The sequence below is a fragment of the Panthera pardus genome, unplaced genomic scaffold (assembly GCF_024362965.1).
Source record: "Panthera pardus isolate Hobbes unplaced genomic scaffold, ASM2436296v1 HiC_scaffold_4, whole genome shotgun sequence".
NCBI lineage: Eukaryota > Metazoa > Chordata > Mammalia > Carnivora > Felidae > Panthera > Panthera pardus.
This window is the reverse complement of record NW_026526969.1, coordinates 8,107,915-8,132,472: the sequence shown is the minus strand read 5'-3', so window position 1 is coordinate 8,132,472 and position 24,558 is coordinate 8,107,915. Positions and strand designations below refer to the sequence as shown.

Below are 24,558 nucleotides of genomic sequence, written 5' to 3'. Positions count from 1 at the left end.
CACCAGCCGTGCTGACTGAAGGCAAGTGCCAGGTAGATTGGCAGTGGGTGGGCAGAGCCCGACAGTGACAGCCCAAGGGCAAGGGCACGGGTGGCAGCAGCAAAGAGTCCAGGATCCTGAAGTCCTAGAGCTGATCCAATACAAACCCCTTTTACGGATGAGAAAACTGAGGTGCGGAGAGGTCACATAAGGGCTTCTCCAGCCTCACAGTGAGTTTCCACAGTCTTTCCACTGACCACACCAAGGAGTGAGTCCCTCTCATTCTCTCTCTCTCTCTCTCTCTCACACACACACACACACACACACACACACACAGACTGGTTTGTTTGGCACAGCTACACTTCTGATGCCCACATATTGGCATCGGAGTTCCTGACACACTTTCCTGCATCCCAGACACCAGGAATATGCGGTGGCCCCGGGCGCTTGTGGGCCTGTGTGTGCTGGGAAGGGGGCTGGGAACATGGCAACTCTCGGAATCTCAGGAAGTCAAAGTTTTCATCTGAGTGAGGGGCAGCCGAGGCCCAGGGCCAGTGGACAGGGCCTGGTCCCCTCACCGAGGCGCTCAGCACCCTCAGTGCTATCTCCGTGTTCCCACTGCTCCCATGAATAGTTAGAAAAGTGGAAACAAACATAACGTAATTGCTTGCCGATGACAGAATGCCAGGGGAACCATAAAACCCACCAGGCCTCAGCGCCTGCCCAGGCAGGTGGCACCGGGAGGCCGAGCTGGCAGCCTCGCCCCTGCCCCGCTGGCTGGGCCTCCTGGGCCTCTCTGCGGCTGGGGAACCGGACCCCCCGTGCCCGCTGGCGGCCAAGCCGCACCTCACCTGCCAAGCAGGGTGCCCAGTGCCAGAGCAAACTGGGCCCGGGCCCAGCACACTTTCCAGAAATAGGTTCCTGTGAGAGCCTGAGGCTCGCGCCTCCCTCCACAGACCTTACCCCCTGCAGAGAATCCCCTGTGTTGCCTCAGACCCTGGAAATGCTGTGCTCACGGCCCCTAAACCCCTAAACGCCTCAGGAATGTTCACTGGGCCAGGCTGGGGCTCTAGTTCATGGCTCTCTGGCTTCCGTCAGGCCTCCTGCCCTTCCCACCGGCCCCCAGGGTGGGGTGGGGCCCTCCTGGCCATGGAGGAGGTCCGGGGCTCAGGCAGAAAAGTCACTTCTTCACACTCTCCAGAGTCAGTGCCTGCTGCCCGGCAAGACAGGACTGCTGGGGAAGGTTCTCGGGCCTTTGCCCCGAGGGCAGGCCTCCTCCTTCGTACCCCCCGGCCACCCACCTCATCAGTATTAACAGGGGCCCCAGGGGGAGGAGGCAATGGTTAGGGAGGTGCGGGGGGCGGGTGGGGGGTAAGGCAGGTGGGTGGGGGGGTGGGTAGATAGGTGGAATTAGCTTAGCGGGTGGACGGATGGGGACCCTCTTGTTTTGGTCTCTGTCTTTCCATTAAAGCCTTCTTTTAAGGCCCAGGAACCCTGCCTGTTTTCAGGAGGGAGGCGTTGAAAGCCCCCAGGGCTTTCACACACTCTCTGTGTGTGCAGTTTGGCCCTGCGGACTGGGGGCTTCTGGGGACCCTGCCATTTCACCCGGGGCGTCTGTGGCTTTTCCTCTGAGACCCGTCCCTGTCCCCAGAGAGGACCCCTCACCTCCCCTGCCTGACACCGACCCAGCCAGGACAGCCTTCCAGCCTCCTGGAGGCTCTGACGCCCTCTTCCCACGTGGGCCTGGGCTCCTGGCTGCATTTCATTTACTGGCATCATCCGCTGAGCATTCTCCCCTGCCCTTCTCTTAGCTTTGTGGTTTATACCTTTTCCTTGCTTTCTTCCTTTTTTAAATTTACTTATTTATTTTGAGAGAGAGACAGAGAGAGAGAGAGAGTATGAGCAGGGGAGAGGCAGGGAGAGAGGGAGAGAGAGAATCCCAAGCAGGCTCCCTGCTGTGAGTGCAGAGCCTGACTCCGGGCTCGATCTCAGGAACCGTGAGATCATGACCTGAGCCGAAATCAAGAGTCGGTCGCTTAACCGACTGAGCCACCGAGGCCTCCTGTACCCTTTTGTTTCTTCACCACCCTTTCCTTGGAGAAACTAGGGGGAAGCATGGGGGGGGGGGTGTCCAGCAGAAAACTCCCATGTTTCAGCAGAAAACCTCTCCGACTCTCACCGGTCCTTCGTGAAGTCCTACCCGCTCCCAGCCACGTACCTGTACATTCTTCTAGTTGTTTGAAGGTTTCAGTGTTTATACCTCAGTCTCTAATCTGTTTTAGGTATCAGGGTTACCTACACGGTTTTATTGAGGGGGAAGAAAAGAGTTCTGTTCCTAAAAAATGCTTATAAACCACTGACTGAGCCCAGCCCAGGGGAGCCGGGGAGGGGAAGGAGGGTGAGCAGGGCCTCTCCGAGCCCACATAATTCATCTTGTAAACCGAGCTAGGGCTGGTGAGCACACCGCCAGTGTCAACCCCCCTTGCCCTGAGGCCGGGCACCCCTGGGGAGGACACAGCCCATACCATGGTCCTGAGACCCCTGGCCGTCCCCCACATGCCTCCCGAGCAATCACCACTGAACGAGGAACATTAGTGAGATGATCTGCTTTCAGAGATGACGTTGGGGGCCTCTCCAAGGACAGGGAGACCAGTGGGGGGCAGGTACAGACGCTGCCGGTGAGCTTCAGGCCTCACCGTGGCCACGGGGCCTCCGACAGCCCCAGCACACCAAGTGGGACCTAATGAGTTACCCTCAAACCTCTTGTGCGTCGGCGTGTCTGTTCATCCTGAATGAGGTTCCAGGAAGGTCAGGCTTTGAACCGAGCGAGAGATTTAGGCATCCCTTGATTTCTGGGGCCATAAAAGCTCTTGAGAACAGCTTTGAACCATCTATTTCCTCTTTAAAGAGCTCGGTTCCTGGGGCAGACAGACATAAATAGGTAATTATAGCCCAGGGAGATGTGTGCCTGGGGGGTTAGCCGTTAGTGGTCTCCTAATTGGCCTTCCGGCTTCCAGCCCCTCCCACGCCCACCCATTGTACACTCTGTTGCCAGAATGAGTTTTTCAAAAATGCAAACCTGACCTTGACTTTGACCCCCTCCCACAGCTGCCCCCGGCCTCAGGACGCTGCCCAGAGCTCCTTCTGCCAGGCCTCCTCCCCTCGGGCCCAGCCTACCGCTGCAGACTGGGGGTGGGGTGGGTGGGGGAAGAGGTGGGGTGGGGGGGAGAGGGTCGGCCAGGTTGCTGCCAGACCCTTCTCTTTTCTTGCCTGTCTGCAGACCTCAGCCCTCTTTCCTCACCTGGCCAGTCATTGTGCAACCCTTAGGCCTCACCTTAGATGCTGCTGCTTCCAGGAGGTCCTCCCTGACCACCACCGCCCCCACCCCAGATTGGCATCACTGTCCCCCATGACGCCCTTTTGCACATTCTATTCTTACAGCCAGATCAGACAGGCTGCATGGAGGAGGGGGCGCTGAGGATAAGGCCCTGAAGGATGGGTAAGAGTTTGCCAGGCAAACCGATCGGCGAGCTCCCCACCTGCCCAGAGGCTATCCTGGTGGCTGGCTGCTCTCAGCCCAGGGTCTACACTCCATTCTCACCCTTCTCTTTCAGAATGCATGAACTGTACCCGGCTCAGCGACATGAGTGAGAGGCTAACCACGCTGGAGGCCAAGGTCAGACGGCCTGGGGAGCTGGCGGGTGTGTGTGCGAGGGTTATGAATCAGGTTCCTGCAGGATGTGACTGGGGAAAGTCGGGCCCTGAGCACCCTGGTCCCAGGGGTCGGGTGCTGCTGGGGTCTCAGCGGTTCTGGGTGGTCTACTCTGGGCTGGCTCCTGGTGTGGGGGAGGGGAGCAGGGAAAGCAAGAGATCTGGTCCCGGACAGCAGGCTGGTCTGGGTGTGGGCCTCAGTGGCTGGCGGGACTAGATATCCAGAAGCCGACCCCTCAGTGGAAAAAGGAGGGAGCCCTGTCCCCACAGAGGCTGCTGCCCCCCGTTCTGGCTCCTCCTCTCTCCGTCTGGCACACGTCTGGGCACAGACAAGCCTATGGGGGCGGAGCTGCCTGGCACCAGCCAGCTCTCGCCCCGCCTACGTCGGGGTGGAGCGGGTCACCCCAGGGGCAGAAGGACTGAATAAAGAATGAGTTAATTTAGGGGCGCCTGGGTGGCTCATTGAGTTAAGTGTCTGACTCTCGATTTCGGCTCAGGTCACGGTCTCCCGGTTCGTGGGATCGAGCCCCACGTCGGGCTCTGTGCTCAGTGTGGAACCTGCTTGACATTCTCTCTCTGCCTCTTTCTCTCTGCCTCTCCCCTGCTTGTGCTCTCTGTCTCTCTCTCTCAAAGTAAATAAATACACTTTTAAAAAGAAAAAAAGAAAGAAAAGAAGAGGAAAAGGTAATTTATTTGGGAGTAGCCCCAGGCAGCTCTGGGGCAAGACAGAGGTAGCGACTAAGAGAAGGGAGGACGTGTGAGGCCCAGGTGTGGCAACAGGCGGGTTCCCCGGGTGGACACCGGGGGACCCTGTCCCATCTGGCCCCTCTGAGAGACAGTGCCTGGGACAGAGTCTGCCAGGGGACGAGGCAGCTGCCGACGCTTCTGCCGGGCTATCTCCACCGTCACCTCATGTCCCCTGCCTCACCGGCCTGCTGGCATTGTTCCTGTGGCCCGAGAAAGCCCCAGGGGCGAGTCTCGGGTCTCCCGCGCCTGCAGGAAGAAGCCATAGCTGGGGGCCGCGGCCGGGTCCAGACTGGGGACGAGCCCCATTCTCCTTTTTGTCCCAGGGTGACTGCTGGGGGCTGAGGCTGCTGTACCTTCACGTATCTGAGGAGCCTCCTGGGGCCTGGGGCTGCCGGGGCGGCCCGGCCCAAGAAGGAGGGTCCCGGTGTAGGAGGCGGGTGTGAGGGCGGCCAGGGTGGGGACAGAGCACTGGGGCGGGCCGAGTGTGGCAGGGCCACAGAGCGGGCCCAAAGGTCGGGCCCCTCCCGGAAGAGCCTGCCTGGCAGGTCTTCCCAGCAGACGCACAAACACACGCGAACACACACAGACGCACACACAGCCCTCGCATCACCCTCTGGCCCTGCCTCTTGCCCTGAAAGCCTGGCCGTGGGGGCACCTGCCCGGCGAGATGGGGCTGCGGATGACCGTCACCCGGAGTCAGACATGAGTGGGACTGTCGCCGGCAGCTGGGTGACTCTCCCCGGGCTCCCAGCGCCTCATCTGTGCAGTGGATTGAAGTACCAGCCTTTAAAGGGCCGCCAAGATGGGGGGTCCCAGCCTTGGAACCAGTCGGGTGCCGAACAGATGTGAGGGTCTGTGCTGGCGACACCGTCTTGCTGTCCCCATCTTACAGATGCAGCCACGGGTGTGTGGGAGATACCCGTGCGGAGCACATGGCATGAGAGGCCCAGGCCACGAGTGCCCCCCGCCTTGTACCCAAGCCCTGGGTCCCCCGGCAGCCCCCTGGACATGGCGGGACTAGGGGACCTTGTACCCTCCTTGGGGTCAGTGGCTCCGTGGGGGTGGGGTGGAGGCCATCAGGGAACAGATGTTGTCACATGGGCCGGGCCGGGGCTGGGAAGCCCCGGGAGGGTGGGGGTGCTGGGGAAAACCCCGGGGGGAACGTCTGGCCCCCGAGATTTTAAAAAGAGGAGGGGTCCCCAAGCCAGCGGGCCTGACGGACATTTTCCAGCACCTGAAGCCTCTGAGTGGTTTGGCAGAGTGGCCGACAGCCCGCCCTGGCCCCAGCCCGGCACCTCGATCGGCCACAGCAGCAGGCCATGAGGGGGCTCCGAGGTGAGGGTCGTGACCCCTCTGCAGACCCTGGTTTTGGGGGGGTCGGGTCCCTGCCCAGGAATGGCTCTGCCTCACCGGGTCCCTGCTCAGCTCCGGGCCTCCGTCCGCTGTCCTGTGAAATGGAAATCGGAGTCGCTGGCCCGCCCACCCCCCACCCTCACCGGGTTGCTCTGGGGGAGGGTAAAAAGGGGTGAACTTTGGAGACGAGAGGGGGACGTGGTCGGCATCTGGGGAGCGCGAAGAGGCGGCTGCCACCGCCCTCCTTCTGGATTCCCAGCTCAGGGATGGGCGATTCGGGTCTCAGTGTCTGTGCGTTATCTGGGTCACCTTCTAGCTGTTTACCTGCCTGCTACGTGCCTGAGTGTCCCCTGGGGAAACAGAGCCCCTGAGTGCTTCATCAGCTCAGGTCTGAGGGCCCTGAGAGGTGGCGGCCCGGAGAGGGAGGGGGATGGAAGCTGGCCGCACTGCCGGGACAGCCCTGCTGAGGCCAGGTGAGCCTGCTGGGCTCAGAGACGACATGGGGCAGGATCGGTGGCTGTGGTCAGGCCAGTGAGAGCCAGGCAGGCGAAGCCCAGATGGGGAGCCAGAAGCCAGACGGCTGGCATAAGAGAGCGGCAACCCAGAGGCCTAGAAACTGTGGCTGCTGCCCCTTCAGACAGGTAGCCTGCTTTGGTGTGTCAGAGGGATGTGTTCAGCTATACGTAACAGATACCCAGCCAGTGGCATGTTATTCTTTAAAGACATTTATTGTTTGTTCAACAAGAAGTCCAGCAGTAGGTGGTCTTGGGATTGGTTTGGTGGCTTAAGAACTCAAGCTTTTCACAGCCTTCCCCTCCACCTCCTAAGCGAATTGGCTTTTGTCCTCATGGTTAGTGCCTCATGGTTACAAAGTGGCTGCTGCAGCTCAAGGCATCGCATCCTGATCCATGTTCAGAGGCAGGATGTAGAGGATAAGGCAAAGCACCCTAATGGGCTCTTCTGTCACCAGGCTGTATGCCTACCTCCTAGTTGCAAGAGAGTTGGGGAAATAAGTACCTGGCCGATCATGATTCGTCCTGTGGGGCACACCCACAGGTACACGATATGGGGCTCTCATGTCCGGCAGCCATCAGGTCTGCTCCCTCTTCACTCCTTGCAGGTGCCTGAGTTCCCAGAAAGTCCAGACCTAGGAGCTGATCTGGGACTCCTGCCACCCTCTTTTCCTGGTGGGGTGGAAGGCCAGGAGGAAGAAGTCTCCTGACTTCCTTCCTCTCCCCCCCTCAGTTTAGACTCCACGGGCCGCATGGTGTGGGAGGGAGCCCGAGAGGATTCCCCTGTGTGACGGTCAGAAGCCTCGGAGCTAGCCGGTCCCCGGTGCAGGAGGGCAGCCTCCCGGCCAGTCAACCAGGCCACAATGATGTCATCGGAGCCACTGCCCTCCAAGTCTGGCTGCACTCTGGTTTTCTCGGGTCAGGTCTCCATGCCCACTGCTGCCTGCCCTGGTGAGGTCGTCCGCCCGGGTGGGATCGGTTTCTCCAGAAGGCCGGCCACGGCCAGGCATGGGAGGTGCCCAACAAAGAAGTGAGGGGGGCCTTTTGGGAGGGGGTGAGGCTGCAGGTGGCAGGTCCCCTGGGGGTGGGTCCAGAGCCCTGCTGGAGAAGGGGAACACGTAGGCCTGATCCCAGGAGCCCAGGGAGGGTGCCCTCCCAGGAACCCTGGCTGCCCCCAGCCCCCTGTTGCTCCTGAGGACTCCCTGGAAGTATGTCCATCTTGAGGTCCCCCAGAGACACTGCAGTTCAGCCCGGCCCCCTGTGTGGTCACCTGCACCCCCCAAACCCACCTTCTCCCGGGTCCCTGTCTGACTGGTGATGATCCCACGGTCCCGGGAGCCAGGCCGGAACCAGGGCACCCACTCCTGCCTTCACCCGTGCTCCTGCCCCTGGGCTCCCCATCACGTGTCACTGACCCCCAACTCCTCCGCTGCCCCAGAGCCCCCAGCCTCGGCCGTGGCTGGTCAGCTTCCCAGCGACACTCAGTGGCTGGGCAGAAACCATCCCACTTCCCTCCCCGGGGGGCGGGGATGGACATTCACCCCCCACCCCCCCCCGCCGCTGTGTGATAGTAGCCAGCTGCTCCCCTCGTGGGTGCTTCCATGAGGTTCCGCCAAGGCCCAGGCTGTGGCCAAGCTGTGGACAGGGCACTGCGTGGGACCCTGGGCCCAGCCTACTTGCCGGGTGACCTCGGGCGGGTCACTTGCAGTCTCTGAGCCTTTATTTCCACGTCTCCTGTGATGGGCCGCGGTGACCCTTCCTGCCTCCTGGGGCCTTGGAAGGGCCAGAGGGGGAGGGGCCCGGAGACGTAGCCCTGGGGGTTGCCCACTGGCCCAACACAGATGGAGACCCTGAGACCTGGTGCGGGGTGCCACTCTGTTCCCTAGATCCTCAGAGACTGTCACCCAGGCCCAGGGACACTGCGGGACTGGTGGGAGGGAGTGCTCAGGGGCCCCTTTGTCACCCCCCTCGCCCCCCACCGCACACACACACCAGAACCTCAGCCCAGCCTAGGCCTGGGCGCCGTGAAGGCCGCTCTTGGTCCCCGGGACCCACCAGCAGCAGCAGCAGGAGCTGGGGCCCAGTGTGCTTGACACGGTCAGTGTCCGCTTTGCTGACGGGAAAACTGAGGGCCACCGAGGTCACAACACTTGCACAAGCTCACACAGCGGCCGCCTAGTGGGAGAGCCGGATTCAAACCAGCTCGTATGGCAGCAGGGCCTGAGCCCCACCCCTATCGGGAGGCACTTAACCCGTGCAGGGCTCTGGGGACCAGGCTGCCCCCCCCCCCCGCCGGCTGGCCTGCTGGCCCTGCTCCCGCCGTGGCTGTTGATACAAAGCGATCGTGCAGGGGTGAAGGGAAGGGCTGGCGGGGGTGGCCCGCCACTGGTGGCCCTCTGAGGGCATGGAGGTCGGGGGGCTCGGGGCAGGAGGGACCCTGGGGTGGTGCCGGGCAGCTGGAGCAAAGCTGGTGAGGCCCAGGAGGAGCAGGGCAGGCGGAGAAGGGCGCCTCCCTATGTGGGAAGCGTGGGGCCGCTGGCGGTCTGGTTTGGGGGGGGGCTCCCCAGAGTTGGCTTTGCCCAAAGTCCTCGTCTCCTACCATGTAGGGAGGCCCCAGGAGGGGATGGGGGCAGGTGGAGAGCCTGGGACCGTAGACCCAGGGCTGGAGCCAGGGCTGGGCAGGCCAAGGGGCACGGGGCGGGAGGTGGGGTGGGGTGGGGAGGGGCGGCGGGTTGGGGAGGCCAGGTGCCCCGGCCCTGGCCCTGCCCCATGTGGGGAGCAGCAGTCGGGGAATCCGGCAGGATGCGGGGTTCTGGCTCCCAAGGCTGGAGGCAGCAAGAGACACCAGGCTTCCTCTCCTGCAGGCAGATCCGGGAGCAGAGACTCGGGGACCCGAGGTGGGCGGAACAGGAAGCCGACTCTGTGGGACAGGCCTGGGACCCCTCTCTGGGGGTGGGCCTACTCTGGGTCTCAGCACCTGCCCTGCTGCTCGCTCAGATCCCTGGTGCGCAGCGCCCCCTGCTGAGCCTTTTGGAGACAGCAGGGTCTCGCTGGGGCCTGAGGCCTGGCTCCCAGTTCACTTGAATTAGGGAGACAGTGTCGCTGCCCAGGCCCTGTTCTTCGCAGCGTTTGACCCCCACCTCCCTCAAGGGGAGAGAACCGGGCAGCTTTCCACGCTGCCTTTTGTTCTAGAGCCCCTACTAAAAATCGTGCCCCAAGCCAGGACCATTTATATTCTTTTTTTTTTTTTTTTTTGTTATGTTTATTTATTTTTGAGAGAGAGAGAGACAGAGCGTGAGCAGGGGAGGGACAGTGAGAGAGCCAGACACAGAATCTGAAGCAGGCTCCAGGCTCTGAGCTGTCAGCACAGAGCCCGACGCGGGGCTCGAACTCACGGACCGTGAGATCATGACCTGAGCCGAAGTCGGACACTTAACCAGCTGAGCCGCCCAGGCGCCCCTATATCCTTTTCTTTCTCATTCTCTTTTTCTTTTTTTCTTCTCTAGTTTTCTCCCTCCTTCCTTCCCTCCCTCCTTCCACAACAGACCTCCATCCGTTGTCTGTGCCCTAAGCCAGGCCGTGCGAGGGACCAGTGCCCTGGGAGGAGCCGGGGGGGTGACCACTGGTCTCTCACCACGGTGACGGCCGCTCCAGAAGCAAGGCGCAGGGAGTCTGAAGGTGTCCCAGTGGCAACCTGCTTGAGCCCCGGGTCCAGGCTCTGGAAATGGGAAGGGGAGGAGGGCAGGGGTGGGAGAATATTCCAGAAGGGGAGCAGCAGTCCCACGAGGGGCGTGATGTCTCCGGGGACACATATCTCGTACACGCGCATCTCGGGCCCGGCGGGGGTCCTGACCTCTGCCCTTGTCCCCAGGTTCTCCTGCTGCAGGCGGCAGAGCAGCCCGCAGGCCCGGGCAATGACCTGCCGGCCCCCCAGAGCACCCCACCACCCTGGAACGAGGACTTCCTCCCTGACGCCATCCCCCTCGCCCACCCAGGGCCCCGAAGGAGAAGGCCCACGGGCCCCGCCGGTGAGTGAGGCCTGCGGCCAAAGCGGCCTGAGCACGGCCTCCCAGGGCCTCTACCACGAGGTCACACAGTAGGCCCTTTGGATCAAGCACGCTCCCTTGCTCTTTCGACACAGCGAGCGAACTTTTCAAAAGCCGGTGGGGGATGGGGGGGAGGGGTTCACACGAAAAACAGGATTTCCGGCTTCTCTTAGAAAAATGGAAGATCATTTTTCTTGGTGAGGGTTTCAGTCCCTCCTGGAAACAGTTGGCTGCAGCCAGGTCACGGGTGCCTCCGCAGACCCCATGCGAACTGCTGAAGTCCCCATCCTTCCTTGTCGCCGTCGTTCAGTTTGGTACATGTCCTCATGACCTGCCCACTGCCTCTTTGCACCTGTGCTCAGCCCCGCAGCCCAGCCCCGGCCTTCTGGAGTTTACCGCCTCCCCTCACCTTCCGGGCACGTGGGTGGCTGGCATCTGTCGATGTGGCTGAACTCGGGGGTTTAAGGCCGCTGTCCCTTCTGACTGGTCACTATCTGTGCTGTGCCAGTTATTAAATATTGTTATATCACCCTAGGCTGCACAGATAACACTTCTCATCATTCCGGTAAGTTGGTGATGCTTGAGGTTACAGAGGAGAAAACCGAGGCTCAGGGAAACGACCCTTGGGGTCACCCCCGTGATCCGGGGCCATTTTGTCTCGATCATTGTTGGCCCGGCTACAGCCCTTTGCAGGTGACGCTGTCCCTCCATCCCCTCTCTCCCAGCTGAGGCCCCAGCTTCTTAGCACCGCTGTCCACACTGAGCTCTGAGCTCCCACCCTGTCCCCCTCCCCACCTCCTCTGCCCTGTTTTCTGCGTGTGCCTGTCTAGTTGAGACAGGGAGCAGAGCAGGAAGGACACAGCCCCCAGCAGTGGGAGTGGCCGGTGGCCGGTGCCGGGGAGGCTGTGGGAGGAGGGCTGACGGGTCCCCTGGCTCACCTCTCTAGCTGTCATCCCTTAGGTTTCACACCCAGGCAGCCGCCCATGCCCACCTTCTTGCAGTCCTTCTTCTGGAACTGGGGAGGAGGGCGATTTCCCAGCCCTCAGGGCACCCAGGCCCCACACCCCCTGGGGGGAGCTTGGCAGGTGCTCTGGGTCTCCTGGGCCACACTTTCTCTTCACCAGGCAAAGTGTAGTTCTGAGAAATGGCCACCAGGTGGAGCACAACCCCTACAAATGGTGACACCGGGGGGAGCCCAGGAATTCTTGAGAGCAGGTGAGGGGCGCGCTTGTGAGCTTTAGGGCTTCCTGGGGCCCCCGTGGAGGCCTCGTTGGGGAGCTCTTTGCCAGGAGCCCAGTTCCCGACCCTGATCAGGGAGACAGCAGGACCCTTGAGAGAGGGGCAGCCTGAGCTCTGGGCCCTTGAGCAAGGGACCACACCTTCCTGAGCCTCAGTTTCCCCACCTGTCAAGTGGGAACAAAAGTAGCTCTTGAGATCACAGGAATGAATAGGTACAAAAATGGTCTGTAAACTGTAATGATGGAGGAGGTGTCTGCTCCGGGGGCAGGGCTGACCAGATGGCCCAGGTGGTCAGGCCTGAAGTCCCCCGCCCCCCCCTCATGGCGGCTCTGCCCACAGTGTCCTCAGGGCTTACCTCATTCTCTCCTCAGGGCCCCCGGGGCAGACGGGACCGCCAGGGCCTGCAGGTCCCCCAGGCTCCAAAGGTGACCGGGGCCAGGCAGGAGAGAAGGGCCCAGCAGGGCCTCCCGGTAAGGACACCCCGCACCCCAGATCTGACTTTGTCTGCTGGAAAGGGTCTGGGGTTTCTCCCTTGTCTGAGTAGGTGAGGCCTCCCACGACCCCCGATCTTGCTGGGGTTAATGACTGCCGTCTTGGGGGGGCTCCAGGCTCACTTCCTCCCCCCAGCACCCCCACTGCCACCCTGTCCCAAAGACTTTAGGTTTGGTCTGACCCTGGGCTGCAGGAAGGACGGAAGGCTCCAGGCGCTGGGGGTGCAGGTGTGTGGGTGGGGCAGCTGGGGCCTGGGGACTGTGCTCAGTCATTTTTTTTTTTTTTTTCAACGTTTTTTATTTATTTTTGGGACAGAGAGAGACAGAGCATGAACGGGGGAGGGTCAGAGAGAGAGGGAGACACAGAATCGGAAACAGGCTCCAGGCTCCGAGCCATCAGCCCAGAGCCCGACGCAGGGCTCGAACTCACGGACCGCGAGATCGTGACCTGGCTGAAGTCGGACGCTTAACCGACTGCGCCACCCAGGCGCCCCTGTGCTCAGTCATTTAAACAACACCTCCAGAGAGCCTCCCAGCTCCTCCTGGGTCCTGCAGGGAAGGCACAGGTCCTGTGCTAGCCCAGGCTGGCTGCCACCCTAAGTGCCCCGACCCCAGAGCTGAAGTCCCAGGAGGGGGCGACCCTGCCTCCCTCGCCTCCCTCCCTGCCCTGGTGTTCCCTGTGCACTAGGCCTGAAGGGAAAGCCGGTTCGCTCACACCCCAGGACAGCCCTCCGGGGACGCTGGTCTGGAGGCCACCACTGGCCTGGGTCCCGTCTGCATGTCAGCTGCCAGGCCCAGCCCTCGCGTGACTCCTCTTCTCCCGCTGCAGGCCTCTTGGGGCCGCCAGGACCCCGCGGGCTTCCTGGAGAAATGGGGCGCCCGGGCCCCCCTGGCCCCCCTGGCCCAGCAGGCAGCCCAGGCTTCCCTCCGAACGGCCCCCAGGGTGTCCTCTACTCCCTGCAGTCGCCGACAGACAAGGACGGTGAGTGCCACTGAGGGGCGGGCCCCGGGGACGCAGACCCTCAGTGAGCAGGGTCCTGGCTCTGGAGCCAGGCTCTGCCGGGTGGGGCGGAAGGGCCTCTGGGGGGGCCGATGCGGGACCCCCAACCCAGCTCTTGGCCCCAGCCTGGCCTGTCCCTGCTCTGGTGCTCAGCTGCTGCCCCTGGGGTCCTGACGCCCCCCGAGTCTCTGTTGTCTGCCCTGGCCTCAGTTTCCCCATTTGGTGAGAGCAGCGCCCCCGAGGTCACTGCTGCTGCGTCTCCTGGAAAATCGTCTCACCGTATGCAGGCCATGTGACAAGCATTGGTTGAGCACCTACTATGTGTCCTGCACACTCACTGGGGATGCAGCAGTGAACAAAACAGTCTCCTGCCCCCGGGGGGCACAGTCTGCTGTTTCTGAACCCGGAAACCTCCACCCACCTGTGGGAAGGGTGGGGTCAGGGAGGCCCGGAGAGTGGGGTGAGGGCGTCACAGGGGTATCTTTCGGTTAAATGCCCTGGGAAACCTGGGGAGGGTTTTAAGAAGCTAGTGACAGTGTTAAGTGACATCCTGGGCACGATGGGGGATGGGGACCTCTTGTCTTGGTCAGAGAAACCCAAGCCCCCTCCTGCTGGTACTCCTGTCCCCCCTCAGGCAGCGCAGCCCTTAACCTGAGCTTTATTATTATTTTTTTAGATTTTTTAAAATGTTTATTCATTTTTGAGAGAGAGGGGGGAGAGAGAGAGAGAGAGAGAGAGAGAGAGAGAGAGAGAACGAGCGGTGAAAGGGGAGAGAGAGAGAGGGAGACAGCAGGCTCTCGGCTATGAGCTGTCAGCACAGAGTCTGATGTGGGGCTCGAACCTATGAACCGCGAGATCAAGACCTGAGCCGAAGTTGGACGCTTAACCGAATGAACCACCCAGGTGACCCTAACCTGAGCGTTAAAACCTAGGCCTGAATCCCACGGTCCCCATCGGAGCCTCACTTTCCCCACCTGTAGAGTAGGGGGTGGGTATTAGTCCCCGTTGGAGTTGCTCTGGTGGGAGGAAGTGACTCAGCCTTGCAGAATGGGGGTCCTGGGCTGCACTCAGTGGGTGCAGGGGCCCAGCCAGGCGAGAACAGAACCTTCTGGAACAAGTGGGAACTCACTGAAGACTCAGGGAGGGGGCTGGTGCCACCCGTGCGGTGTTCTGGGGGCTCAAGGCTCAGCGCCCACCCCTGAGCCACATGGAGCCATCCCAAGGCTCCCGCCTGCCCTGGTCTGGGCCAGACGCCTCGGGTACTGCTTTCCTGACACCTCCAGTGATCAGAGCCCTTCTCAGATGGGACCTTCTTTACCCGCGGCCCTGGGGTCCCTGAGTATGAATTTGGGGAAGACTGGGGATGCCCCAGCGGGCCCCGCCCATCGCCTTGAACCAGTGGGAGCGTGGTCCAGGCTTCCGGGTGTGGAGGGAAGGGCAGAGGTGGGGCAGGGCAAAGGCACATGGGGCTTGACCTGTTAGAACTGGGCCGTGAACAGACCTCACCGCTGCCCCAGGCTGAGTGATGGGCCCTGTAGAGGCAGCCCGGCTCTTGCAGCTCAGAGGGCTGAGCCCGGAGGGCTTCTTGGAGGAGGCCCCGCAGGAGTGAGCCAGTCAGGTGCATCAGAACGGGCCTGTGGAATGGAGTGGGGAGGAGAGGGCTGGCCTGGAGCCTGGGGAGGTGAGTAGGGCAGGGCCAGACTCTAAAGGGCCTGGAATGCTCAGGAAGGAGTTTGGGCGTTATATGAAGCCCCCCGGGCTTTCCCTGCCCTTTGACCTGGTCTCTGTGGGAGTCCGAGCGGCTGCTCACCAAGGCTGCTGTGAGGCCCGGTGGGGTGGGGGCGCCTGTCCTCCTGGCCCCGGGGGAGCTCAGGTCCGGCACCCCAACCCTGCCGGCCCTGCCCCACCGTGTCACGGGCCCCTCTGCTCTGCCCACAGACGGACACTCACAGCTGGCCTCTGCTGCCGTGGACACCGTGCTGGCCGGAGTCCCAGGGCCCCGGGGCCCCCCTGGCCCTCCAGGTAAGCGCGGAGGGCGACAGCCTGGCCGGGATTGTCCCCCGCCGCCCCTGCCTCTGGGCCTGGCCTGGGCCAGGGGCTCTCATAGGGCCGGTCGGGGGCCCGTGGCCTTGGCAGGGTGCTGGGGATACGGGTGTGTCCACAACTCACCGTGTGGCCTGAGTCCCCTCGCTCACCCGTTGGGGTGAGAACCCCAAATGTTTCTGCCAGGTGCCCACGTGAAGCAGCTCAGAGCTGCCCCCATGTGGGCCTGAGTAGGGGTTGCACCGGGGTTCATGGAGGCCCAGGCCCAGGGGGAGGCAGGGGGTGAGCTCAGGGTGGTCCAGGAGCTGGCAGGGCAGGTGCCCAGAGAGGCAGGAAGCCCTGGGCCTGGTGGCAGAGACCAGGGGCTGGGGGGAAGGGGACAGCCCTGGGGCTCTAAGGGCTGGATCCCCTCCTTCCAGGGACCCTCACTGGTGGGGAGGGAAGGGGCGTGTGGGGCAGGGGCCAGCCCTGCTTGTCCAGCTGTGTGGGTGCCTCATTCCCCACCACTCATTTACACTTTCATGTACTGACCGAGCACTCCCTGTGCGTGGCGCAGACGTGCGTATCGACCGTGGCCGTGGGTGGCGGCTGGTTCCCTGTCAGGGACTGGTCTGGAGGAGGGGTGGGCATGGGTAGTGCCGGAAGGCTTCCTGGAGGAGGTGATGCTCATCCTGAGACAAGAGGAAAGAGTTTGCCAGGCTGTGGAGGGGATGGAGAAGCTCCAGGAGGAAGGAACAGCATCTGCAAAGGCGCAGAAGCAGAGGAGCTTCTCGGGAGAGGATCTGGGCGGGAAGGGGGGAGGGGGCTGGGGTGAGGACCTCAGGAGCCCCGAGAGGGACCTACCTGGAAGTTGGGTCTGGGTGGCCACATGGAGAGTGGATGGTCGGGATGCTGTTGCAGTAACTCAGGCAAGAAGGATGGCCTCGGAGGGGTAGGGTCCGAGGCCCGGAGGAGGGGCAGTCCTGGGAGACATTCGCCAGGAGACTGGCTGGCAGGGGAAGGGCGGGGGGGGGGGGGGCGGGGGGGGGGCGACCCGTGGATGAGGCCCTGAGGGAAGAGCCGGTTGCAACGTAGGGGCTGCGGGGAGAGGGCGGTGGAGGTGGGCTTTCCGCGCTAAGGGTGGGCAGGGGACTGGCCCCAGGTGACCGTGTGTGACTCTGCCCACAGGTCCTCCTGGCCCACATGGTCCCCCAGGACCGCCAGGTGTACCTGGATCCCAGGTAAGCACTTCCCTCATTTCTGGCAGGGGCCGGGGCGGGGGAGCGGGGGCTCCCCAGCAAAGAGGAGCCAGGCCCCTCCGCAGCGGGGCCCAGGCAGGACCCAGGGGAAGGTGGGTGTGACCCTGGTCATCTCAGCCGCTGCTGTCCTTTGCTGTCTGCTCCCCCATGCCGGGGAGATGTTGGCGTCCTTCCCGTCTCTCTGACTGAGACCCAGAGAGACCAGGTGCCTCCTGAGGACATATGGGATCACAGAACGTCCACCCCAGCCTGTCGCCCTCCTCCCCGAGAGCCCCCTGTGTGTGAGAGGGCGCCCCGAAGCCTGGTGGGGTGGCCCCAAACCCCAGCTTGCTCCGCCTCTCCAGCTGTGTGACCTCGGGTGGAGAGGCGGCCTCTCTGAGCTCCGGCTGCCTTGGCTGCTCAGAGAGGGGTACAGGGCTTCCCTTGTGGGTTGTTAGAGGGAGCAAGGAGAAACAGAATGCTGGGATGGGGTGTGTTTTGTGCCTCAGAGGCCCAGGGCCTGGGAAGAAATCACACCAGGGAGGGGCAGCCCAGAGGCAGAAAGGGGTGGAGCTTCCAGCGCCCCGCCCCTCTCCCTGCCCAGAGCCTGTCCAGACCTAGGGCCCTGCCGACTCCTGTTCCAGGAGCTCAGGCTGTGCTTAGCAGGTGGCTGGAGGTGGCCCCTCTACTGCCAGGGGCGGGAGTCTGGGCCTTGGCCCTGTGAGTGCTGGGACCTTGGGAGTCCACCCCTTTAGATGCTAGAAGAACATTCTCGAAACACTCGGGGCGCCAGCCCCCCAAGCTGAGGATACAGCCACTGAGGCCACAGGGCAGCCCCGTAGAGCTTACATTCTAGACGTCAAAGAACCAGGGTCCCATGACTGCTAATCTGCTCCCTGTTGTCCCCACTGTGTGTTTTTACACCTGGAGACACAGCATCGGGGAGGGGCAGGTGGGCACAATATCTGCAGGGAGAGGGGGACAGGGGCACCCTCAGAGAGGAGGGGTGGGTGTGGGCCACAGAGCCCGACAGTGACGGGGGCAGGAGTGTGGTGAGGGACCGAGATGCCCAGGGAAGTGTGGGAGGCGGCAGGGGTAGAATTCTGTGCGGTCACACGCCTCCTGCTGCCCCAGCCTGCAGCGACAGGGGAAGTCAGGGGCCCCTTCCCAGCTACTTGTGCCACCTGCGTTCAGATTCGCCATCGTTCCGTCCCAGAGGGGGTGGAGAAGTGGAGGCTCAGAGAGGTTCAGTCGCTTGCCCAGAGTCACACAGCAGGGGAACGGCAGGGGTGGGGGAACGGCAGGGGTGGGGCCCCTCTCAGGCTTTCCCCGGCTGCCTCCAGCCCTCACCGAGAATGTGCTGGGTGCTTTGGGATAGCCTTAATCCTGCGAGGTGGTCTGTTTTCAGGGTCTTCAGGGCCTTACGGTAGTACCACTTGGGGGACTGTGCAGACCTTGTCCTTGTGGGGACCCGGGCTCCCAAGATTCCAAGGAGATTTAGAGGGGCCTAGTCAAAGCTGTTCCTCCTACCGCCCCCCTCCCCGCCCCGCCCAAGAGGGTGTGTGACCGGGCATCGACGTGGAGGGTGCAGCGTCTTGACCCCTTCCCTCTTTGCTGTGGTCCTTCCGTAAGGCTGGGGGTCCCGTGGCCAGGACTGGGATGCCCAAGGGCACCAGACAGTGCCCAGCCTGTCCCTGGTTCCCCAGGGACCCATTGGACAGGCCCTGAAGAACCCCTTCCATGACCTTCTGCTAGGGCCCACCCAGGCCCCCACACTGCAGGGGTGGAGCTAGGTTCCAAGGTTAGCCCAGATACGGACAGTGTCCGAATAGCCACCAGCCCCCTCTGCTCACCATGGAAGGACCAGACAGGGTCTTCCCCGTGGACGGCGGGACCAGCCTGGCGACCCGGCCACTGTCTGTCTCCATCCCTTGCCAAAGAGTCGAGGCCTCTGAGGCTGGGGTGAGGGGATGTCCCCTAGACATGGGTCAGAGAGGAGTGGGAAGGGACCACGGCAGAGGACGAGGTGGCCCCTACTTTTCTCCTCTGAGCAGGACAGAGAGACCTGGGTTTGAAGCCCCGCTCTCCCAGTTTCCGGCCGGGTGACCCTGAGCAAGTCACTGGCCCCCACCTCCCCCACCCTGTGAAATGAGGAATCCCTCTTGGGTGGGCTCGTTGTGAGACATAAAGGGGACAATGGAGGAAAAGCCCCAGGCTCTCAGGAGACCCTTAATAAATGTTCTTCGTTAACCAAATATCTCTTGGGGTCTCCGCTGCGTCAGATACTGTGCTGAGCACGAGAGCAGGGACATCGGGAGCCCTGCGGTAGCTGATGGTACAACAGGGGAGGCAGACAAGGACAAGTAAGGACGATAAGTGTCAGGAAAGGAGGAAATGAGGCGATGTGACAGAGTGAAAGGGCCCAGGCAAGTGAGGCACGACAGACCTGCAGAGGTGACACTTCAGCTGAGACCTAAGGAACCAGAACTAGCAGCCGTACAAAGATGCCAAGAAAGGGCCCTCCAATTAGCCAGAAGAGCAAGTGCAAAGGCCCTGGGGCAGGGAAAAGCCCAGTGCTGCTGGGGAGAGTGAGGTGTGAGGTGAGGTGGGTCAGGGAGTGTGGGTTTGGGTCACAGGGGAAGGGGCTCTGAGTCTCAGGGAGGGAGAGCCTGTGACCTGATTTACACCTTTAAGAGGCCCCTGCAGCTGTGACTGTGGTGGGGGAATGGAGGACGGAGACACATTGGAGCAGGGCGACCCGGGAGGAGACCCCGGAAGCCCTCGGGGGAGACGAGAAGGTGACGTGTGTTAAGTGGTGGCCCCTGAAGCGGCAAACGGAATGGACGTGTTCAGAAAGTGATGTGACAGGTCTGGCTGGTGGAACAGATTTGGCAGGAGAGGGAAAGGAAGGTTACCTCCCAGGCGTGTCAGGGAGCAGCTGGGAGGACCGGGGAGCCACCTTCCAAGGAGGTGTCCACAGAGTGGGGTGGGTTTGGGGGGAGCCAGGGTTCTGCCTGGGGGAGGTGGATGGGTACCCCGTGGGTCTGGGCTCCGGGGAGCCTTCGGGCCAGACATCGGCACGGACGGGAGTCCCCCGGCGGGACCCTCGTGATTGGTGTTGCTGGCACTCACCTCTGGGGACCCCTCTCTCTGCATGCGGGGGACTGGGGGCTTGGCCATCCGTGCCGGCTCCGTGTGGATAACTATACATGAGTGGCCCACTTCTCAGCGGAGAAGACCGAGCCTCAGGGAGGAGCCCGGGGAGGGTGGCCCAGGTGGGGCCTTCCTGTCCCCTCCGTGCCATCCTCCTTCTGTCCTTCCAGATCCTGAGCCTGGTGCAGGGAGGATAAGGAGAGGACAGAGGTGTTGGGGGGCGGGGGGGTGGGGGCGGGCAGGCAAGGCCTAATCTGCTTTGTCTGACTTTCTGCAGGGCCTGGCCGGAGAGCGGGGCATGATGGGACCGGCTGTAAGTGACGGGCTGAGCCGATGGGTCGTGCCCAGGGCGGTGGGCCCCAGTGTGGCCCCCGGGGTGCCGGGTGGGCAGAGGTCTGTCCCAGGAGCCTCGCCTGAGCTCAGCCCCGCAGCGACCCCAGACATGGCCCGATCGTACCCCGCCCAGAGAAGGGGCAGCCTACGTGTGGTCCCCACTGCCCGAGTTGGGAAGGGGTGCCCTTAGGAGGTGGGGAGCCCCTCACTGGGATGAGGGTCCTCAGATCTCTCCCGAGGCTCCCAGACCCCTGAGTTAACAATGCTGTGTGACCTACAGAGTCCCCTCCCTCCTCTGAACCTGCCACGAGTAGAGGCTCAGACAGCTGGCCTCTAATTTTCCTTCTTGGAAACGAGAATTTCTGAGTCTCAACTCCTGCCTGCAGGGCCAAGGAGGCGGGCACCTCCTTCGCCCCCAAATCTAAAGTTAGGGGCGTGCGGCCAGGGAGGAGGGATGGATCTGTGCTGAGCACCTACGATGTGCTGGCCGCAGGGGAGGCGCTCTTCAGAAATAGTGAGTTTAAGCTGCATTGCAGCCCAGCGAGGCGGGACTTTATTTGCCCCATTTTTGAGAACCGGCAGCTAAGACTCAGAGAGGTTAAGTAATTTGCCCAAAGTCACACAGCGAGGCAGTGATGGAGCCAAGATTGAAACCCGGGAGCGTTAGCCTCGAAGCCATGCCTCCTCCTGGCTTCTGTCTGGTAGACGCTGCTGAGCCCCGTCACGGGGCTTCTGGCACCAGGCGCCAGTCAGAGCTCGTTACCGCTATCGGTTTATTGAATCCTCCTAATACTCCTGGGAGGTAGGCAGTGTTATTACCCCATTTCAGAGATGAGAATGCTGAGCCACAGAGAAGCAAAGTAACGTGCTCCAGGTCACCTAGGATAACACGTGGGTGTTCATGTGCGGCTGGTGTTACTGGCCTGGATTCAGAGGCGGAAGCAGAGAGAGGCGGGGACTCGATCCCCGGAAGAGCTGAGAGGTGGGCTCATGGGGTTTCAGACCTGGCTCCTCGGTGGCCCAGAAGCACGGTGAAGCCGCTAAAGCCAAGCCGTGCCGGGTTGTGCAGAGACGAGTGGGGCCTCGGGGCTCCGGCCCTGCCCCACCCCCAGGGCAGGAGTTCCCATGGGCGAGGCCGTCAGGCTCCGCCCCGGCACCCTGTCCCCAGGCTCTGCCACTGACTCCCCGCGGTCTGCCCAAGAAGCCGGGGAGGGGAGGGAGGCGCCCCCGTGCCCCTCACCGGCTTTGGACAACTTGACTTTCTCCTAGGGCGAGCCCGGCGGGAAGGGACAAGAAGAGGAGAAGGCGGCTGCAGAGGTAACAGTCCTGTCGGCCGCGTTCCCCGCCTGCCCCCTCGGCTGTGTCGCAGCGGGACGGCCGGTGCCCAGCAGATCTGCACTGACACCCGTGAGCCCACAGGGTGCTGGGCCACGGGGTGAACGGGGTCCCGGCCCCGCGGAGGAGACAGATGAGGGAAGTGATGATTGTAGCATAGTGTGCCGATTCTGCAGTGGGGGTCGCACGGATGGGGTGACTGGCCCGCAGCCGGAGGACGTGGGGGGGCCCTGGAGAAGAGAGCCCCCTGTTAAAGGAGGCTGCAGGCTGTGGAGTCCCTGTCGGGGGACGGAAGTCCCCACATGCCGCGCCTGGTGCACAGAGGTGCCCACAGGGTCACGGCACTGGGGGACTGAGGATGGCCCCGGGCAGGGCCCAGGGTGAGATGGCGGGAGGGGACAGAGATGGAGCCCAGGCACGGCCGGGGGGACCCACTACCTTCTGGGAGCAGGAGGGGTGCCGGAGACCGGCGTGACGGATAAAGGGGGTGAGGGCAGTGGGGCCAGCAGGGGAGACCTCGCACGTGGAGAGTCCAAACGCCCCGCGAGTGTCAGAGCTCAGCAGGGAGGTGGAGGGAGGCTGGGGACCTTTGGGAGGCCCTTGCAGGACTGGAGAAGCGGGTAGAGGCTGCAGGCAGAGCAGCTGTGGAGGGCACAGGAGGCGGCGGGAGGAAGAGGTGGGCACCAAGGCACGGGCACCGATTCACGGGTCACTTGTGTGGGGGACGGAGACGATACTTAGGCCTCCACCCCTTTGCATTTCATAGGCCTGCATCCCGTGGCCCAGGGACACGGGGCTTAGCAGGAGCCCTGGACCCTCTGCTCCTCACCGGGGGGCCCCGATCCCAGACACTGCCCACTCTGTGGCTTCCCCGGGCCTTTGGTCCCCTGGAGGGAAGGCCTCTCTCCTGTAGGATACTTTTTGGTCCCTTTTGTTTTGTTCTAAGCGAGGCTGCTGTGAATGTCATGACAGCTGTCACGTTAGGCCACCAAAAGGCACCCGTTCAGGGCGGGGCCCGACCTCCTCACCATCACTTTCCGTTTCAAAGCGGCTTTGACACCTGTCTTCTCCATAAATCAGTTCATTCGCGCATCTCGGTGCACAAGGCCCTCTGCCCACGTGTAGGCCGGGCCTCACGCACTCCTGCCAACGCTCCAGAAGCCTTCGCCTTTTCTTGCCGGGGGGTCACCCCTGGAGAGCTCTCGGGTGGACGGTGCCAGCAAGGGGACCGGCAAAACACCCCCACCTGTGCTGGGTGCTCTGTCCCCGGCAGGGTATTTTCTGGGAGGAAGGGCACACCGGGGAAGCGGCCGGGCGGCCACGGGAGCCGGAAGAACCGAGGCTCGAGGGGCCAGGTCCGGTGTTAAGCCCCAGGCTGTGCGGCCACGGGACGCCTGTTACTCTCTTTGTGCCTCGGATTCCTTGTCCGCAAAACATCCACCCTGTGATGGCTGTTGTACTAGGATGGCGATAAGGAGGCGGGAGCAAGGAGGGCGGGGAGGACATGGACACGGAAGCCGCGTGGCCCCGGCCGCGTCCCTGTGGCCAGCCCTGACCCCGTGCTTCCTCCCCGCCAGAGTGAGGGGGTGCAGCAGCTGCGGGAGGCCCTGAAGATCCTGGCAGAGAGGGTCCTCATCCTGGAGCACATGATCGGGATCCACGGTGAGTTGTGACCAGGGCCTGGCGCCGGCCGGCCCCACAGCTGGCCCCGGAGTTGGGAGTCCCCTCCGCTCCCGCCTCCCCGCTCCCTGCCGCCCTTGTGGCAGCTGTGACTGTCTCTGGTCTCTGATGACACCTCCGCCTGGCTGTCAAGCCCAAGCTCCTCCCCAGCATGGCCTGGTGCCCAGTGGCACGGAGCCACCACCTAGTCATCCCCGGAACCCCCGCCCCCAACCTCTGGTTTTGCTCAGGCCGGTCCCTCTGCCGGCTGACTGCCAGCTCCCATGGGGGACCTGCTCTAGGGTCCCTTCCTCTGTGAAGGCACCCTCCTCTTGCCTCACGGTGCTCCATAGGGCCTGCTACTCCCTCACGGCGTGGGGTTTCCACGTCTCTGCCTGGCATGCTGGGAGGCCCTTGCGACAGGAGGGTGGTGACAGGGAGGGGCCTGGAGCCCAGCCCTGCTCAGCACTTGTTACCGAGTGAGCGGGCGACTGAATGGGGAGGGGGGTGCACGTGAGGGGACACCCTGCTGCTGCGTTGCCCTGTCCTCGCCGGGCACGTGGCTTCCCTGGTGCCAGCAGCAAAGTGCCTTCGAGTGCTCCCAAGACCCTGTGTGAGCCCGTGCACCTGCTGTCCTTCCAGATCCCCTGGCCTCCCCCGAGGGGGGCTCCGGCCAAGATGCTGCCCTGAGAGCCAGCCTCAAGATGAAGCGTGGGGGCTCCCCGCCTGCCGACGGTCCCCTCGCCGCCCTGCTCGGCCCCGACCCTGGGCAGAGGAGCGCTGGCCAGGCCAGCGGCGGGAAGTAAGAGGCCAGCTCTCCAGGACAAGCCCCGCCGGAGACCCAGCTCCGAGCCCTGTGTGGCCACCGGCTTCTGAAGACAACACTTGGTGGGACTGGGCTCCAGGCACCGAGGATCCTGAGGGACGCTGGCTCCCGGGGCCTGGGGGCCTTGGGGACAGATGGCAACTGCAGAGGCAGGGTCCAGAGGGCCCCGGCACCCTTGGCGGGGCCTTTTCCTTGTCCCTGCCCTCCCCCGCCCTCACTTTCTGCAGGAGACGGGCTCTGGGTGGGCTGGGCGGGGCACGAGAATAATCACAATACTCATCATTCACTGAGTCTGGGCCTGTCCGAGGGGCTTTCCCTACATTGTCTCATTTAACCCTTAGGAGGCAGGCTTGCTACCCCACTTTCCACGGGAGGACGGAGGCTCGGCCAGTGTAAATAACGTGCCAAGGCCGCGGGACCAGGGACAGCCGGGGCAGGATTTGAACCCAGGCCTCTCGGGACCCCGCCAGCTTCCTGTCTTCACAGAGAAACTCAGGGCAGGCGTGGGGCTGTGGGGAGGCTGGCCCGGCCCGCAGGGAAGGAAGGCAGGGTCCCGGGCCTCCTTCCTCAGCCTCCCCGTCCCTGGGCTTGGGGTCTGCTCCAGGGTCTGGCGGCGGCTGCTCTCAGAGGCCAGGGGGACCCTGAATAAGCCCGTGATGCTCACACGGACTTGGGGACAGTGAGAGAGGGGCACTGGGGGTGCAGGGGCCTTCGAACCAAACTGGCAGTCGCCCACCACTGCCTCCCAGTCTCTCTGAGCCCACCCAGTCCAGCCCAGCAGGCCCTCCTGCCCCCGAGCCGAGAGGAGGCAGTATTTCCCGGGAACGTGCACCTGAGGAGGCCGTCACTTGCAGCCCTGCCTTCCCTGGGAACCTGTAGGGTTGGCCATTTCCGCATCGCACAGCAAGTCCAAC

The 24,558-nt window shown here is 63.0% G+C and overlaps 1 protein-coding gene across 3 annotated transcripts in view; it reads left to right on the top strand.

Moving 5' to 3' along the window:
- COL26A1 (collagen type XXVI alpha 1 chain) overlaps positions 1–24,102 on the top strand; it is a 164,421-nt gene extending 140,319 nt beyond the window's left edge. For all 3 annotated transcript variants that reach the window (XM_019421592.2, XM_019421591.2, XM_019421590.2), the window contains exons 4-13: positions 3,594–3,655; positions 10,174–10,330; positions 11,959–12,057; positions 12,908–13,060; positions 15,017–15,100; positions 16,289–16,341; positions 19,769–19,804; positions 21,094–21,141; positions 22,737–22,821; positions 23,461–24,102. In XM_019421592.2, coding sequence (XP_019277137.1) covers positions 3,594–3,655; positions 10,174–10,330; positions 11,959–12,057; positions 12,908–13,060; positions 15,017–15,100; positions 16,289–16,341; positions 19,769–19,804; positions 21,094–21,141; positions 22,737–22,821; positions 23,461–23,624 — 941 coding nt within the window. In that variant the 3' untranslated portion in view covers positions 23,625–24,102. The remainder of the gene's footprint in view (positions 1–3,593; positions 3,656–10,173; positions 10,331–11,958; positions 12,058–12,907; positions 13,061–15,016; positions 15,101–16,288; positions 16,342–19,768; positions 19,805–21,093; positions 21,142–22,736; positions 22,822–23,460) is intronic.
- The last annotated feature ends 456 nt before the right edge of the window (positions 24,103–24,558 follow it).